Source organism: Bacillus rossius, chromosome 17, assembly GCF_032445375.1.
Source record: "Bacillus rossius redtenbacheri isolate Brsri chromosome 17, Brsri_v3, whole genome shotgun sequence".
NCBI lineage: Eukaryota > Metazoa > Arthropoda > Insecta > Phasmatodea > Bacillidae > Bacillus > Bacillus rossius.
In genome coordinates, this window is record NC_086344.1 from 4,754,114 (window position 1) to 4,773,656 (window position 19,543).

The 19,543-nt window shown below is 38.3% G+C and overlaps 1 protein-coding gene across 3 annotated transcripts in view; it reads left to right on the plus strand.

Moving 5' to 3' along the window:
• The window catches only part of LOC134540767 (uncharacterized), a 119,606-nt gene that overhangs the window by 59,421 nt on the left and 40,642 nt on the right, over positions 1 to 19,543 (plus strand). For all 3 annotated transcript variants that reach the window (XR_010076500.1, XR_010076501.1, XM_063383680.1), the window contains 3 exons: positions 346 to 507; positions 3,621 to 3,727; positions 7,718 to 7,829. Coding sequence is in view for 1 of the 3 variants with exons in the window: in XM_063383680.1 (XP_063239750.1) it covers positions 346 to 507; positions 3,621 to 3,727; positions 7,718 to 7,829 (381 nt within the window). In the remaining 2 variants the exon portion in view is untranslated. The remainder of the gene's footprint in view (positions 1 to 345; positions 508 to 3,620; positions 3,728 to 7,717; positions 7,830 to 19,543) is intronic.

A 19,543-nucleotide genomic window follows, 5' to 3' on the forward strand; every position in this document is an offset into this window, starting at 1 on the left:
TGTACGCGTGAATGAGAGTAAAAAGAGACAAAATAAAATCACTGTTTACTGCGTGTGTAAGTTTGCATTTCAGAGAAATGGGGGTATTACATATTAGGGATACTATTCCATATTTGGTTAATTTCCTCTAATTCTTGTCTGTTTACTAAAATACAAAAATAAATAAAAAGTGCAATATTGTTGAATATAAATATTCTTTATTAAAAAGAACGCTGTATATTTAATGTTCTTGTTCTCATCAACATGAAGCTTTAAGCTATGTAAAATTGGTTAAGTGTTATATTGCGAGTATGAACGTTGTTAGCAAAATAGTTAAGTAGGCTACTGTTTGGTTTTATTTCACAGGAGTGAGGCTGATCCGACAAAGAAGTTTCACGTGAAGATAGACGCTGAGTTCACCTCTAGTTGGGGCTACTTCAACTGCGACACCGATCTTCATCCTTCAGTTCTGTGCAGAGCAATATCCACAGAGCCCTGGTCCACGGAATACTTCAATAACTTGAAACAGTGAGTCCCTACTTTATTTCTGGCTCATCTATACTCACACAATTATTTATAGATGTTAGTTTTCAGGAAAACTTTCCAACGAGTGATAATTTCGCAGAAGCACGCAAATAAAATATATCAATTTTTGACGTGACAACGTCTAATAAATCGATAAACGCCAGCTGCACGCACGAAAAACTGTCCCGTTACGCACATTGTCCCGTTACGCGGTGTCCCGTTACGCTCATTGTACGCTTGCGCCGCATCTATCTCTCTTTCACTCGATTGGAACAACCATCGATTTGACTTTTTCGCGGCACATTAAACTTTAAACACTCCCATTAGTTTCCTACTTTTCCTATCATCGTCCTATCCTTAACAGAATAACACAGATTGGAAGAAGTTAAATAGCAAACATGTGTAAAAGTTATAGTTAAAATAATCTCTTCGTTAAAGTAATAAACATATTTGAATTAATGAGTGCAAATAAAAGTAAATTTATCAATTAAATTGTAGATTTCATTTCCCTTCTTCTTTGTATCCATGAAAAATAGTGATAATTCAATAAAAATGATTCAATTTTATTCATAAAAGTACGCAATCATTTCATCAATGTTTTGTTATGACGTCACGTTAAACTATCGTTCGTAAACCGACTTTACAGACAACCAATTTTTTTTAACAAGTAGAATCAAATAAAACATACATTCGTCCACCTGCGCATGCGTTGGAGTGGCGTCACTCCTCTACCGGTTCCCCCACCACGCACCTAACTGTTCCCCTCGTGCGATCGGAATTTTCGTAACGCACGCAAAGCAAAGAAGTTTCACTTCAAATTTCCATACCTAGCATTGGTTCACATTATGTTGCTATACATCCTGTAGTACCATGTTTCCATTTTCCACTCCTATTTTACTCCGGACAATATTCCTAAAATCTATGTTCATGTAATTTTGGATTGGCCAGAGCGTGTAACACGGGATACTTGCACACTACCTCAATAAGTAGGGCCACCAAGACACTGATGCGTGTAAATAAGTCTATAGAAGGTATTTTGTGGCAAACGTTTCATTAATAAAAAAATTTCAAAGCAGTTATGAGGACTGCCGACAGAAATGAAAACTTTTTCGCAATTTTTTTACGAAAAAATATTATCACACAACAAATTTGTTTTATCACGTTAGTAAAATAACTCCTAAATTACTATAAAACACGCATTGCATAGTAATTGTATGTATTAAAACAAATAAATAATGATGTTCTTAAATTTTAGGTTATAGGTATTGCTACAAAGACTCCGTTTTCTTCGTTATTCAACTATATATCTATATGAGAATATTAATATATTTTATATTCACTTTTTCTACACAGTAATTTTATACTTAAGATTTAAAATCGCAATAAGTTATACTAATAGAAACAGATATAGTGTTATCGTTAACACGTCACGTGACCATGTCGATGACGAATTACAAGAATTTTCTCCCTATCCAAACCTTCCCATAGAAGTTTTCACTCCAATAAAAGTGAGGTTGAACAATGCGTCTTTAAAATTCAGATTATTCTTCCACTTATGCCAATTATTGACAATTATTCAAAATAATTACGACAACGACAACATTTTCGTTGGCCGTTGCGATTTTGTTCTATTAATCTTGCCCATTCACTTAGGCCGGCTTGCACGGTCGTGATTTGAGGTAAAGTTAAGTATTTCTCCTTTTGATTCACCTTTTGCTTGGATTTTACTTATTTGACTCTCAGTGTTTCATCTCAAATATTTGCTGTATTTTTTGTAAATCATTATTTGTTTACCTTGTTTATAACGACTATGTGGCTTGACTTTGGAGCATGAGAAGCATAACTCCACGGCTTCACTGGTTTAGCTTAACTGATTGTGCGCAACCGTCAGGATTATGTGCAACCTTCCGGATTGAGTGCAACCGTCAGGATTATGTGCAACCTTCCGGATTGAGTGCAACCGTCAGGATTGTGTGCAACCTTCCGGATTGAGTGCAACCGTCAGGATTGTGTACAACCTTCCGGATTGAGTGTAACCGTCAGGATTATGTGCAACCTTCCGGATTGAGTGCAACCGTCAGGATTGTGTGCAACCTTCCAGATTGAGTGCAACCGTCAGGATTATGTGCAACCTTCCAGATTGAGTGCAACCGTCAGGATTATGTGCAACCTTCCGGATTGAGTGCAACCGTCAGGATTATGTGCAACCTTCCGGATTGAGTGCAACCGTCAGGATTATGTGCAACCTTCCGTATTGAGTGCAACCGTCAGGATTGTGTGCAACCTTCCGGATTGAGTGCAACCGTCAGGATTGTGTACAACCTTCCGGATTGAGTGCAACCGTCAGGATTATGTGCAACCTTCCGGATTGAGTGCAACTGTCTGGATTGTGCTCAATCGATTGGATTGTGAACAACCGCCCGGAATGAGTGCAATCGTCCGGATTGAATGCAACTCTCTGGATTGAGTGCAACTGTCTGGTTTGTATGCACCTGTTTTGTTTATATGCAGTTGGCTCATCAAAATGTTGTAATATTGTTATTATTTTATTTTCCTTCAGAGCGTGTTAAACTACACACGATAAATTGATGTAAGTATAATGTTTGATTTATATATCTAACCTATTTCCAAATAATAACGCGAATTTTGTATGTCCCTATAAGGTTATCGTAAACAGCTTGTGTGTTCATAGTGTGTAAATAATGTGAAAATGGTGACTTAACACAAGGGGCTTAAATCCACGCGATCTTTAAGTTAATAGTAGTCTCCAAACCACTTGAATACTGATTCAGGCTAATAAACCAATAAATAAAATTAGGCTCCTAAATAGGCCACTGACAAATGCATCTATCATAATAAACTGCGAGGGATGTTAACAAAGCTGCCAGTCATCTGAAGCTCAAGATTGAACTTCATCTCCCAATCTTAGTTTTTTTTTTCAAGTAAGCTGTAACGGAAATCTCTTACCCTTTTGGCTAGAAGAAAGCCCTAATTAGCAAACTCTGATTGATTATGAATGAGAGACTATAATACATGACAGTTCTTACCATCTCAGTTAATATTTTTCATAATGGAGCAATTTACTCAGCTTTTTTATGTTTTGTTTTGTTTTCCAGGGCTCATCAGACACACTACGAACAAATGGGAATCATGAATGGTACAGCTATTGTCGACGGTGATAAACATCAGCTTGATTTGAAAGTTTTCCGTGATCACAGTTTCGGTAAGTTTTTTTCTTAAATTTAAAATACATTTTCGAATATGTACACCATGCAGAGGAGCACTTAAGAATATATTACAGGATTCAGTTTTCATAACCGTCAATAAGACCTTACTACATATTCATTACACAGTTATGTTTGTGTTGTATCTGTAAATGATACTCGTCATACAAAATTTAACAAACAAAAAATATATTTTTCATTTTCTAAACATAGTTAAAACAAAAGATTATACAAAAATTATTTTTCATTTGTTTGTATCATTCGTGATAAAAAGAAAGTGTTTTGGTATATGTTTACTATTATTCAAATTAGAAAGCCACAAAAATTATTATTCCGAAGTTCATATGCATGACTAATTATTTTCCCCATTGGTTTAGAATTTCAATAATAAAACTCCTTGAAATCAACAAGCTGAAGAGATTTGATTGTTGATAATCTAATCAATGACGTTTCAGAATCAAAAGAACCAAATTTATATCAGTGTCTTGTATTTTGAGCAATAGGAAATTTTTTTACGATTTTTAAAATCCTCAATCTCTACCAAAATATTAAATACTGTTACTATAAATTTATGCCATGCAATCCCGAATGGCCCTATTACAGATAAAATTCAAAATAAAATCAAACATGCTTTACCTTTGGGGCATCAATTCTTTGCACGACTTATGAAGCAAATATTTTTGACTATTCACGTTGTAGCAAGATATTGAAAAGATGGCTTGTACAAGCAAGATGTCAAAATTTTACAAAATTGACAACCTCTTAAAAAATTATTTTACAAAATGATCAATATAAGTAGTGCAAATATTATTCTTCCCCAAAAAATTTAGTATGTTTGAATTTATTTTGTTTTTTATCCATAATAGGTAATTTAGGACTGCGTAAGATAAAAATTTTAATCGCGAAAATTATAATTTGATGCAGTGTATGGATTTTAATTATTTTTGAAAAATTTACAAAATTCGAAAACTTGGACAGTTTTTATTTTGGTTTGTTGATTCAGAACCGTAAATAATGGACCTATCTTTTTTGGGATTACCTAACGCTGAACTATGGGACAACCTGTACACAGAAGTGTGCTTATATATATATATATATATATATATATATATATATATATATATACAATTTTACTCTGAGTTTGATGAAATTTTGCACACATGACCTAAAAATAAAACAAGAGGAAGGATATCGGTTACATGCAATTTCGAAAACCCCTACCCTTATTTCCCTTTCCCACCTCTGGCCAAATTTTGGTTCTTCCGGATGAAAGATTGCACACTTGACGTCCAAAATAAGAGGAAAATTACTGTCTTCCCTAAGATTAAAAAAAACTCCGCACTGTTAACTAATTTCACCTTAAATTTACGAAAATTACGGTTGACATATTTATCCAGGGATCTTTGTAAATTGAAGGCTAATTTCGTAAATTGACGGACACTGAGTTCACTTTGTTTAAACATGAAAAAAAAAATTCTTGGTTTATTAAATCAACCTTTCACAAGCTTGTTAAAAACACTCTCCTTTTGTCCAAGTGTGTTTTCATCTTTGAATAGAAAGTTACATATAACCCAGAAATTAAAATACGGCATAGTTTCTAAGAAGATTCAGTTGTTGAAACTAGGAAGAAACTACTCGATTATTTGAGGTTGTATTCTCCGTTAAAGCGTCTGTAAAATTACTGTAATTACTAACAGTGTGCGTAAAGCACTCCAGGTACTTAAGCTAGATAAAATATACGGTGTCTAATAATAAATTTCCCAGTTTCAATGGTATATTATAACAATTTTAATTTAGACTCATTTACAATAAATCACGCATTAAAGTGACGGTAAACTAACCTAGTTTTTCTTACAAGTTTTACACATGTGCACCTTTAGTTATTAGGCGCATATCCAAACCAAAGTCTAATTCTTCCCACACTTTGGTTAACATGTCTGGAGTAATGGAAGCAATAGCCTCTTCAATTGTGTGTCTCAACTATGGAAAATTAGGTAGCGGCTGAACGTAGACACGATCTTCTAAGAATTCCCAAAGGAAAAAATATTCGCATGGCGTTACGTCATGTGAACGTGGAGGCCAGCCAAAAAAAGAGCTCTGTCGTTTCGACCATTACGACCAATCCAACGGTCAGGGACTTCGACGTTCAACCACTCGCGTGCAAGGAGATTCCAATGGGGAGGGGCTCCATCCTGTTGCCAGATAAAGTTTAAAGGTTCACCCTCTACTAACTGGGGAAACAGCCATTATTTGCGCTGCAAGCGAGAAAACAACAAAGCAGTACTCACGCGTGTTTATCTAAAAATGTTTGAGTTACTGTTTAATTGTGACCTTTAATCCAAACCCTACAATAATTTACAGTTTATACTATTAAATTTTATAACTGGGACAATCTTTTATGGACATACTGTACTAATGCTGGGAATATGAAGAATCATTTAATAGGCACCCTATGTTTACAATCAAATGACGTATGCTGGAACCACCAGGAGCGGTTCCAGGGCATTCGTGCCGATGTTTTTCATTTTTACTCGACTTGTTTGTCTAGTTCTCTTAAATTATGGACATTAAGAGGCCACTCCAGTGTTTCAGGGGCACTACGCAACACTCATTAACCTCATAAGATTCAATGCTATTTTCATTTTGCTTATAACTAATTAACTAATATAGATTTCGAAATGATGCTTGCTTGATATGTAAGACAACGATGCTCTTATCAAAGCCCCTTTCTTCAAAAACGTGCATAAATAATGGTTTTATACTAATCTTTACTAATATGCATAAGTGTATTGTCTAGGTTTGAACCATAATTTATGCACATTTTTGAAGAAAGGGGCTTTGATAAGAACATCGTTGTCTTACATATCAAGCATCATTTCGAAATCTATATTAGTTAATTAGTTATAGGCCTAAGCAAAATGAAAATAGCATTGTATCTTATGAGGTTAACGCGGGTTGCGTAGTGCCCCTGAAACACTGGAGTGGCCTCTTAATGGTAATTTTTAAAAAATTTTTTTTAGAATGTAAGCTAAGGTGTTAGTGCAAATTTTAATTCATGATTTTATACTAGAAAAAGAAACTTTCAAATGTTAATTGCCACGTATAATTACGCGATTCCGCCGTAATTTGGTCGCAAGCGCTTATAAAACTGACCCGAAGATGATACATCTGGAACAGTGGTTCCCAAACATTTTCAGCTGGCGACCCACCTTTCCTTATAGGAGTACCTCCACGGTCTCTCGGTCCATGGTGCAGAAAAAAACCTTATTTATATCGTATCCCTTCCTTATGTATATAAAATTTACCATTAAATATTGCATATATATGCTTTTATTTTTAAGATACAGATTGATTATTGATAAACAATTTGTGTTCTGATTTTAAAATGGTTGACAAAATATAAGCACTTTGTAGCAAAAAAAATAGTTATTTATTTAACAATGTACATTTGTTTGCCCACAACTCGATTTGTTTCGATTTTTTTCTTATCTTTTCTGATGGTTTGTTCGATGGTTTCTGATAGTTTTTAGGATCGAGTCGTGACCCACCGTTTGGGAACCGCTGATATGGAAAGAATATCAATACTTCTTCAGATATAAGTAGTTAGAGACCGGAAAAATTCGCGGTATCAATGACCTCCAGGATAGACTCCAATATCCTCTACACACTCGGGCAAATGCCAACTGTTCATTGGCTGCTGACTTGTGAGTCGTCTCGACTGAATAGCCTGTGATTCGACACTTCTATGAGTGAGGGTCTTTAATTGGCCCTCAGTCCTCCAGACTAACAGTGAACCAATGGCAGAAGCAGCACTAAGGTATAATTATTTAAATTTTAGCATAACACGAAATGAACCCGGGAATTTTTTCAGGTCTCTAGATATAGTATAAAATCCACATGGAAATGTAAGCTTCAGGTGGGCTTGACAGGGTCCAGGACCACCAGAGGGCTCTGCATGTTGTCGTGTCGTGGGTGACTTGATGCCGCAGGTCACAAGCGCGACTGGAGTCTGTTCCACCGCTACGTCCTGCACGTGATGTTCCTGGAGAACGACCTCCGGGTGGCCGTGGTCGTGGTCTCTCAGCCGTGCACCTTCTCCAGGTCAGATCGCCCGAGGCCAGACAACTGTCAGTCACGCGCAGACGTTTCTGACGTGAACACGTCCTTAGAATTGCTGCCATAGTGGGAGGCAGTTATGCCAGTCATGGGGACTGTCAACAGAAGTAAAGACTTAAAACTTTGTTTTTTTTTAATGTGTAATATGTAGGGACCGAAAAAATTCGCGGGTTCACCGACCTGCAGGATGAACTCCACACAGTTCTACGTACACTCGGTCAAATGCACACCCACTCATTGGCTGCTGTCTTGTGAGACGTCCCAACGTAGCAGCCTGTGATTCGATCAAAGCTTTGGTCGGGTGTTTCTCATTGGCCCAGCGTCATCCAGGTGGGTTGTGAGCCAATAGCAGTGGCAGCACTGAGGTATAACTATGTGTATTTTAGCCTATCACGAAATGATTTCGCGAATTTTTCCTGTTTCTGTAATATATCATTTCTACGTCAAATGTACGTAAGAAAATGATTCCGGTATTATATCAGTACGATGTCAGCATGATATAATTTATCCTTATGTCAATTTTTAGTCACAACAGATGTCAGTGGTATTTAAAAATTACGTAAAAATTCATTACCTATCTATGACTTACCAGTGATGTCAGACCTAAATCATGTATTCACGTGGCCAGATTAACTTCACTTAGCCTACTGCTACTACAGCATGTCGGTGATGCGAACTCACAATATTTTACCAATCCAAAAAAGAGTCCAACACGCACATGATACAGTCGAGTATATAGGTACAATGTATGCCGCTGCAATTCGCCAGTCTGGCGCAACACGTCACTAGCATGTCGCTGACGCGAACCCATAAGTTTTGTCCCTACCAAAAATTGCTCAACGCGGCTTAAGAAGTTTTCACTTAAAAAAAAAAAAAAAAAAAAAAAAAAAGATAACAAAATCGGAGGATACAGTTTGGTGTTGCAGCTACATATCTATCATCTCCATCCAAAATTTAATTACCCCCACTGGATAGCTAAAGGATCAAAGACTTCGTTACGCTAAGTGAGGACTGTGACGCATCGCGCGCTGTGGAGGGGGAAACGCCGCCATTTTGAGGTCATTTTTGCTGCGTTTCGAGATTTCCATTTAGTATAACTTTAGATTCGGAGAAGCTACGAAGTTCGTTTGTGTTTCAATCGTCAGCTCTCGTAAAAATATATCGATTGCATTGTATAAAATATTAGTGAAAAATAATTATACAGAGAATATATATGGCGTTAAAATAAAAAAAAAATAGCGTATTTTATATTTTGTATAGAAAATATTACCTGTTACGTAAACGTATTCACTTACAACACACATTTGTAAAATAACTCCTAAATTATTATAAAATACGCATGGCATAATAATTGTAGGTATTAAAAAAATAAACAATGACTTTCTTAATTTTTATGTTATATTGCTTCAAAGACTTCGTTTTCTTCGTTATTCAAACTATATATCTATATGAGAATATTAATATATTTTATACTCACTTTTTACTGCATACACACATTCGATTCACATATGCACAGCACTGATGTAAAGGGACTGAAGACGCGTATTAATAAGATATGTAGGCTATTGGTATATGTCGTGTGCATTACTTGTCGACTTACATGAATTTACTCCCTATCCATACCTTCCTATAGAAGTTTTCACTTGAAAAAAGTTTATATATATGTGATCGAGTCTTTCCGTACTCGCCATTTATGTGTAACATCTAAACCTCTGTAACGAATCAATTCACGTGTTCTCATTGTACCCCCCTTAGACCAAAAATTTGCGGAAGGCAGGATACAAAGAATAGACAGCGAAATAGTGAGTTAGTTATGTATTATTTGGTTCTTTATATGACCATAAAACAAATATAAGCAGAACATGCCAAACAATATATAAGTATATTAAATTTAACAATTAACAACAGGGCATATCAGGCTTCGCCCCTCTTGACTAGAAGTACATAACACAATAAAATAACAATTATACCTATACCCCCCCCCCCCCCCGGTGCACCACGGTTGTCGCACATGAACTAGATGCTGTTCTGACTTGGTTAACATCAAAAACCACCACAATAAATATAAAATACAATATTACTTCAAAAAAAACAATATCACTTAAAACTGCAACCTAAAATACATATATATATATATACATATATAGAAATATAAAATATTACCACCTTTCACAAAATAAATTAGGTGCTCGGTTCAGTTAATCTACTCATTCAATGTTTTTTGGCAAAATAATTACTTGTTGCCTCAAACTTTTCCAGTCCAATTCGAAAGTTCATGATCAGGCAGTAAAGAAAAAATATGTATATACGATAAATGATTATAATAGTTCACAGCCAATTTTCTGCCTCACAAAAAAACCCTATCGAGCACCTGACTACACACCTTTCGAAATTAACTTGATAAATAGCTACATAAAAATTTATAATGTTATAAAAATTGCAACAAAAAATTACAATAAAATCTCATTAAAAAAAAAATTACCCAGTGCGCATAACTCGCATAAAGGGTACCAAATATTAACAATTTCCCTCCCAAATAGGTAACCACTCAATTCCAGACTTGACGACTTAGTTACTTGCGGCTGTGTCTAATGAAAAAAAAATAGCTTCAAAAAATTACAGTTATATTCAAACGTTATCTCGAAGGTGAAAAATACCGGCGTAGCGTAGGCCACAAGGTCTACCCAGCGAAGGTCCACAGAAGGTCCGTCTGACGTAATCTAGACGAAGACTAAATTTCAAAACTTACAGTTTATCTGTTGCCATCTGCTTCCGGAGATATCCAATCAAGAAGCCTCAAAATCAAGCATTTACACTTCCTCGCAGACAAGCCTTAACCGGGCTGAAGGAGGATCAGCAGCACGCACGGCACCATTTGACATCCACGACATTAGCGACTAGGCTCACTCTACAAAATTTTACAATTCTCAATATACTAAAAATATAATTTTTCTCCTCATTGGTAATAACTGCGTAGAACACTGCTGCACTCGAACATGGTATAACCGACGGAGCAAAACCTGCCGTAACTTAAGTTCTTATATTCCACCAAGGATTTACCGAACTTCCACACTAAGTTACAGCCATGAATTTAATTCCCGCAGCCACTCCATCGGCAGTAAAAAAGGTAACCCACTCAGGCCATGGCTCGTAGCAGACAGACCCTCCCCAGAGGAAACTCGTCAACAACCCCGCGTGCCACAGGTACCAACCTCAACCCACCAAAAGGAAAACACATGACAAACGCAAACACCGAGTACCGAAAATTGCCGATCAGAGCCTCACACGAGCACGAGCGGCTCTAGATCCTGACAATCTGAAACGTGCCCGCGCTCCTAGATCCACACCGGCCAAAACACCAAATCTGAGGGTACGGCTCGCGCCGCCACACGGCTAACGGTAAATAACACTGCGCCAGTACACAAAAATAACCGCCACCAAATGTGACGTGACACACACGTCACAGCCACCCCTCCTAAAAACACCCCCCCCCCCCGGGAAAGAAAAACCAAAGGAAACAAAAGCTTCAAATTTGTCAACTACCTCCAATGCTAACTCACCACACCAATACAAACAAGGATGCACAAACCAAAAACTGAAGAGATCAACAAAAACTACATCAAGGAGCCAAAAGAAAGATCTCAAGAGGACAGAGGATGCTAGTGCCTAAAGCAACAACCAAATCCACACAACCTCCTAGGATGGAATATACTTTTTCACCGCTGACAAATGAGCTTTCTTCACAACTCTGCCATCTTCAAGGTCCACAAGATTTACAGTGACTGGGGTCAAGAAACTTTGTACTCTATAAGGTCCTTCATATGCCAAACTAAGCTTGCTCGACACAAAATCTACCTTTTTGCTCAACGTAACCTTGCGACAAACCACCAAATCACCAATATTGATATTGCACTCAATGCGATCTTTGTTGTAGCGTTTACTCATGGTTTGATGAGCCTTCACCAAGGATTTGTCCACCTCGGACCAGATTTCCTCCAACTCTTTTCCGGTGGCTTCAAAACAGGAGGGAGAAATTCCCCATATACTCAATAAGGGATGGGGTAATTCTCTACCAAATAGAACCATGCTAGGTGACTTTCCCGTAGCTCCATGAGGAACTGAATTCAAGGCAACATTTAATAGCGGCAACTCAGTGTCCCAAAACCTTTGGTTTCGATGATGAAAAATGGTCAAAGCTACTTTGACACTCTTGTTCACCCGTTCGACTAGATTTGGGCAAGGGTAATACGGTTGCTTCACACCCCATTTAAAGCACATATCCGACATAGTTTTAGAAGTAAAGTAGGAAGCATTGTCTGAAATTAAGAGTTCTGGACTACCAAATATTTTCCAGGCTTCACGTTCTAGCTTTCCACTAATGGTACTGGCTTTCATATCCCTAAGAGGAAACAGAATGATGAACCTAGAGAACCCATCAACCAACAATAAGATGCAGTTATTTCCGCTACTGGATCGAGGAAGAGGTCCGAAGATGTCTATAAAGACTCTTTGCCATACCCGCTCTGGGATTTGTACAGAATAAGGGCCCATTCTGGAGTTCTGGGGCTGCTTAGCCAACTGACAGTGGGAACACTTTGCCACATACATTTTAATGTCCTCATGCATGCCAGCCCAATAGAATTCCCTACGAATCTTGGCCTCTGTTTTACTAACCCCCATATGGCCTCCCACCGGGGTGTCATGAAAATAGCGCAGAACCATCGCTCTCGCAGCTTTAGGAACCCAAGCAAATCTTCTACCTTGCTTGTTGACAAAATAAAGAATCTGTTCATATATGACAAAATTCTTACAAGTGCCTCCCTCACATTTCTGATGAAGCAAAACCCCTTCAGGATCATCTCTCCGCCACTCACCCAAATTAGTGAAAAACTCTGGAATAGATTGAAGAACTAAACAGGCCCCTATTGTTACTTTTCCTTGTACCTCAGATTCACCCTGACTATGCAATAATAAGACATCCTCAGTAGGCTCACTCCCCGGCACCTCAAACTCACTTGGGTCATACATGCGCGACAGGGCATCTGCCACGTTATTATCTGCTCCTTTGACATGGACAATCTTAAAATGGAAACGGGTCAATCGCATAATCCACCTTCCTATTTTTCCTAACTGCCTAGGATGGGAGAAAACCCAAGTCAACGCTTGATTATCAGTAAGGAGGTCGAACTCATCATGTTCAATATAACAAGCAAAACGTTCAACTCCAAAAATACAAGCCAAGGCTTCCTTTTCATACGCGCTGTAGGCTTGTTCGTGGTCATTCAGGGTTCTACTCGCGTAGGCAATCGGACGGTGATTTCCCTCATCTCCCTGCAGAAGCACAGCACCTACCGCTAGACTACTGGCATCAACTTGCACAGTGAATCTCTCATTGAAATTGGGCAAAGCTAAAACAGGGGGATGGGAGATGGCCCATTTCAAGTCTGCAAAGGCAACTCGTTGTTCCTCACCCCAGTGAAAAATGCAGTTTTTCTTCTTAAGAGCGTTTAAGGGAGCACAGCGCTCAGCATAATTTGGCACAAATTTTGAGAAGTAACCCATCATTCCCAAAAAACGCATCACCCCCTTTACATTTTTGGGTTCAGGAAAATTCACTATTGGGGAGATCTTCTCGGGATCCATAATCAACTTCCCTTCACACACCAGAAACCCTAAGAATTTGATTTGGTCACTGGCCCACACAATCTTTCCAGGGTTCACTGTGAGACCTGCCCAACGAAGTTTCTCCAAAACTAATTTGATGTGTTCCAAGTGTCCTTCAAAGGACTCAGAATAAATGAGGATATCATCCAGGAAGGATACCACAAATTTGAATTGAAAATCTTCCAACAGGGAACTTAGAATACGCGACAAACATTGTCCTCCAAAATTCACCCCGAAAGGCACGTGCTCCCACTGGTAGTGTCCCCAAGGAGTCACGAAACCTGTGTACATCTTGCTGGATTCATCTAGTACACACTGATGAAAGGCGGAATTTAAATCCAGCACAGTAAAGAATTTGGCTTGACTCAGATACTGAAACAGAGTTTCGATATTAGGCATCGGAAATGGGTCTACTTTTACTTTCTGGTTCAGTTGGCGATAATCTAATACAAGTCTAAATTTTCCGGGCTCCTTCTTTTTCACCAAGAAAGCTGGCGAAGCATGTGGGGAAAGAGTGTGCTTTATCACTCCTTGCTGTTCCAGCTCCTTTATAATTCCCCTAAAGGCATGAAGTTTGGGAGGAGAACACTGATATGGGCGGCATTTTATGGGTTCTTCATCACTCAATTTTATTTTATAGGGCAATAGTTCACATTTACCCAAACGTTTGGTAACAACATCTCCAAACTCATCAATGAGTTCCTGTAATACCTTTTCCTGTTCCACATTTAATCCTTTCTCTCTTGCCTCAATACCAGAGTATGCTTTCACCCCATGCTTTAATTTCTTAGCTAGAGGAATTAAAACCTTTTTGTCGAAACCAAAAATTAACCTATGCCCTGAGCAATCCACAAGAGCTCGCGATTCCTCAAGAAAGTTTAGGCCCAGCAACATATCACACAGAAGGCCAGGCAGAATCCAGAACTTTCTACTCCATGAAAACTTTCCTATTTTAAAATGTATTAACACATTAACCTTCACCTGAACACAACCACCATCTGCTACCTGTAAGCGGAAACCTTCTTCAACCATGATTTTATTTTTCAACTCTGGCATCTCCTTGACAACCTGGCTCACAAATTTCTGACTAACAAAACAATTGGTTGCCCCCGTATCAATCATGGCTTGTATAGTGATGTCACCAATATTCACATCAACCCAAAGGCTGCTTGTTTTCTTCCCTCCAGACCCATGCTTTATAATCGCAACATTTTGCTCATCCACCACACTAACATTGGCTGCCTCCGAACTGCTCCTTTTATCCCTATTATTTCTGCACTCCCTAGCAAAATGTCCATTCTTCCCACAATTATAACATTTACGCCCTATCGCACTATCACCCCTACATTTAGGAGCTATATGCCCCACTTTGCCACACTTGAAACAGACCACTGTTTTCCCACTATTTCCTGCCGGTTCTGAAACTTCCTTGACACCCAAACCAACTTCGCTTGATTTTCCATGAGACACTTGCACAAAATACTTTTGACAAGCATACATAAGATTGTCAACCTGCATAGCCCAGGAATTTAACTCAATCTTAGTAGTTGGCAAGGTCAAAAAGGCACATTGTTGTCTCATGGCGGGGGCCATGCTTTCCAAGACCAACGAGATAAATTCACTATCGGAAAATTCCATCCCCAACGCATAAGCCGCCTCTCCAACATCTTGCACAAACTCTACCATCCTTTCCTTGGGCCTTTGAAAATGTTTAACAACATTGTTTATTAAATCCTCCTTTTCACGTGTGGGACAAAGCACCACCCAGAGCTGCTTCTTCACAGTAACCCAACTATCACCATTTTCTAGACTGGCCAGAAAAACCTCCAATGCCACCCCTGAGACTCGACATAACAACCCTTGAATGAGGTCCATATCTGACCGTAACAGTAGACTTCTTTTAACCCTGTCCACAGCAACGATAAAACTCAACAATTCGCAAGGTTCAAAAGATTTCAACATTGGCACATTATGCAGCGTAGACAACGCAAATCGACTTTTGAAATCAGTACTTTCCACAGTGCCCCCCACACTGCACATCCCCTTTATTTCCTTTTAAGTACGCAACAAACCGTTTCCTTAAGGTATCAATATCTGCAGTCTCTTCAACTGTGAGACCAGCAGCAATTAAGTTTGTTTTCAAGTCTGGTTTTGATAGTTTCTGAACCCACGCCGTCGGCATTATAATGGTGATTTGTCACAACGATACTACCACCCAAGATCAACCGCATCTAACACCACTGCTCTCGCTGTAGCAGAGTGGTGCAGCCTGTACCCCCCTTAGACCAAAAATTTGCGGAAGGCAGGATACAAAGAATAGACAGCGAAATAGTGAGTTAGTTATGTATTATTTGGTTCTTTATATGACCATAAAACAAATATAAGCAGAACATGCCAAACAATATATAAGTATATTAAATTTAACAATTAACAACAGGGTATATCAGGCTTCGCCCCTCTTGACTAGAAGTACATAACACAATAAAATAACAAGTATACCTATACCCCCCCCCCCCCCCCGGTGCACCACGGGTGTCGCACATGAACTAGATGCTGTTCTGACTTGGTTAACATCAAAAACCACCACAATAAATATAAAATACAATATTACTTCAAAAAAACAATATCACTTAAAACTGCAACCTAAAATACATATATATATATATATATATATATATATATATATATATATAGAAATATAAAATATTACCACCTTTCACAAAATAAATTAGGTGCTCGGTTCAGTTAATCTACTCATTCAATGTTTTTTTGGCAAAATAATTACTTGTTGCCTCAAACTTTTCCAGTCCAATTCGAAAGTTCATGATCAGGCAGTAAAGAAAAAATATGTATATACGATAAATGATTATAATAGTTCACAGCCAATTTTCTGCCTCACAAAATACCCTATCGAGCACCTGACTACATACCTTTCGAAATTAACTTGATAAATAGCTACATAAAAATTTATAATGTTATAAAAATTGCAACAAAAAATTACAATAAAATCTCATTAAAAAAAAAATTTACCCAGTGCGCATAACTCGCATAAAGGGTACCAAATATTAACAATTTCCCTCTCAAATAGGTAACCACTCAATTCCAGACTTGACGACGTAGTTACTTGCGGCTGTGTCTAATGAAAAAAAAATAGCTTCAAAAAATTACAGTTATATTCAAACGTTATCTCGAAGGTGAAAAATACCGGCGTAGCGTAGGCCACAAGGTCTACCCAGCGAAGGTCCACAGAAGGTCCGTCTGACGTAATCTAGACGAAGACTAAATTTCAAAACTTACAGTTTATCTGTTGCCATCTGCTTCCGGAGATATCCAATCAAGAAGCCTCAAAATCAAGCATTTACACTTCCTCGCAGACAAGCCTTAACCGGGCTGAAGGAGGATCAGCAGCACGCACGGCACCATTTGACATCCACGACATTAGCGACTAGGCTCACTCTACAAAATTTTACAATTCTCAATATACTAAAAATATAATTTTTCTCCTCATTGGTAATAACTGCGTAGAACACTGCTGCACTCGAACATGGTATAACCGACGGAGCAAAACCTGCCGTAACTTAAGTTCTTATATTCCACCAAGGATTTACCGAACTTCCACACTAAGTTACAGCCATGAATTTAATTCCCGCAGCCACTCCATCGGCAGTAAAAAAGGTAACCCACTCAGGCCATGGCTCGTAGCAGACAGACCCTCCCCAGAGGAAACTCGTCAACAACTCAGCGCGCCACAGGTACCAACCTCAACCCACCAAAAGGAAAACACATGACAAACGCAAACACCGAGTACCGAAAATTGCCGATCAGAGCCTCACACGAGCACGAGCGGCTCTAGATCCTGACAATCTGAAACGTGCCCGCGCTCCTAGATCCACACCGGCCAAAACACCAAATCTGAGGGTACGGCTCGCGCCGCCACACGGCTAACGGTAAATAACACTGCGCCAGTACACAAAAATAACCGCCACCAAATGTGACGTGACACACACGTCACATCATGTTGCAAATTAACTTGTAACAAGGAGACTCGGACACGAAAAATTTAACTTAAGTGTTCTTTTAAAAAGTAGAGTGCGGGATAAATATACGAAAAGTATTATTTTAAAGAAGTAAAACTCTTTTTTTTCCCTTGAAGCGTTAAGATCACCGCTTAGTTCAAAATCCGCGCGTCTGCGCGGGCGGCGGCTCGTCGTCCCCTCCTTCCTTCCCCCTCCTCGTGTATGCCTGCTTGCTTCTCCCCTCTCCTCCTCCGTTCGGCGCATGCGCGCTGCGCGGCACATTTGTTATAAAACCTGCAGATTTCGAATTATTCGGTCTTGTTCGTCTTGTATCTACTAGCTCGTCTGATCTCGTTTTAGTCTCTTTCGAGAGCTCGAGTAGGTGTTAGCCAGCATGTAGTCAGTCAGTCAGACTTTAACTTTGTAGGACGTGCGCGACCTCGGGGGAAAGAAAATGTAAGTTGGAGTGAGGCGGTGGCCCTTGCCATAATGTAAACGTTTGTTAAATTTTGTGTTTTTTGTCTAAATTCCCTTTCGATCGCCACCTGGAAAATTTACGTTTGGTTTTCATGTAACTTAATTTAATTTAACTTCACTTCACTTTGTTGGTAACTGTTCTCCCCTGAGCCGTCGACGTACGTAAAACGTAACGTAAAGAAAATGTAACTTGCTTTTGTAACGCACGTAATGCGCATAATGTAGTGGGTTTTCCCTCTATATTGACAATGTCGTAATTTAGCAGTTTCAATGCGTCTACTTTCTTATGGCCCTTAATGGGACCGCGCATGTTTTGTACCACGTTGCGCCGGCGTAAACTCTCACCTTTTTTGTGGCCTTGATAATGGCTCGTTCACTTTTGCTGTGTGTGATAAGCACTTTGAAAAACCATACTATTGGTTTGTTTGTTACGTAAATGATCACCTTGTTATTTATTTTTGTTTGGATTTACTAAAACTTTATTACTGTTAATGTTGTTGTAGTGTTACAAATACCCGTTCTCAATCCTTGCCATGCTATGGCGTTCCACCCCGACCTTATGCCTGTAGGTATTACACCCTTTTTTTTTAAGAACCTTTTTTTTTTTTACAAGATGGTACTATTGATTTCTGAGGGCTAGCCGAACAACAGGAGTATCGAACGCTTCGCGTCTAAATGCCTCAACGCTGAGCTATGATCGCCTGCAATTTTATATCATTCTTCTTTAGGCATGTTGAGAGTTAAATTTTAGTCTGTACCGGTAATGCAATGAAATAAAGCATATTTAAGAGGTTAAAAGCATGCATGCAGTAACTGCTTTAGCCACGAGCCTAAGTCATCAAGATGGCGGACCCACGTGTGGCAACATGCACCCGTGAATGTTTCACGAACATCCGGGGGCATTAATTAGTAAGCGTATTGGTGTGCCAAGTTAAACTTTATGGTAGTGAAACTATCCCCGAATACAATTTCTAAACTTGAATAGTCATAACAATATATTACCGCAACTTTATAAATATGGTACCTATAATTTATTAACCAAGTTAATGTTGTTGAAACAAACCTGGCGTCAAAGATATTTCGAATTTTGTTTGTTCTCTAAAGCATTAGGAACACGGAGCTATCTTTAAAGTATTTTTTTTTCAAACAAAATTAACCTAAAACATTTCAAAACACATATGATAAAACTAAGAATATTTAGGTTTATTCGTTTTTGTTTAAACGACAGAAAGCCACCTGTAAATACTTCCTACAAAAAAAAACCTGAACATTTTTGAGCTGATTCAATATTTAAGATTTAACAAAAAAAAAATCATAAATTTATTTTATCCAACATGGCGTCGAAAATATGAAGGCTGACAATTTCTTGTCTCTCTACGACAAACACAGTACTATTTATACATTTCAATTTTAAATAAGTATGCAATACCAGGCTTCTAACGTATTTTTAAGTCATTATTTCGTATAATAACTATAAATTATAATACAAAGAATTCAAGTATAATTGTACTATTATAAATGTTTTATTTTTAATACCTATGC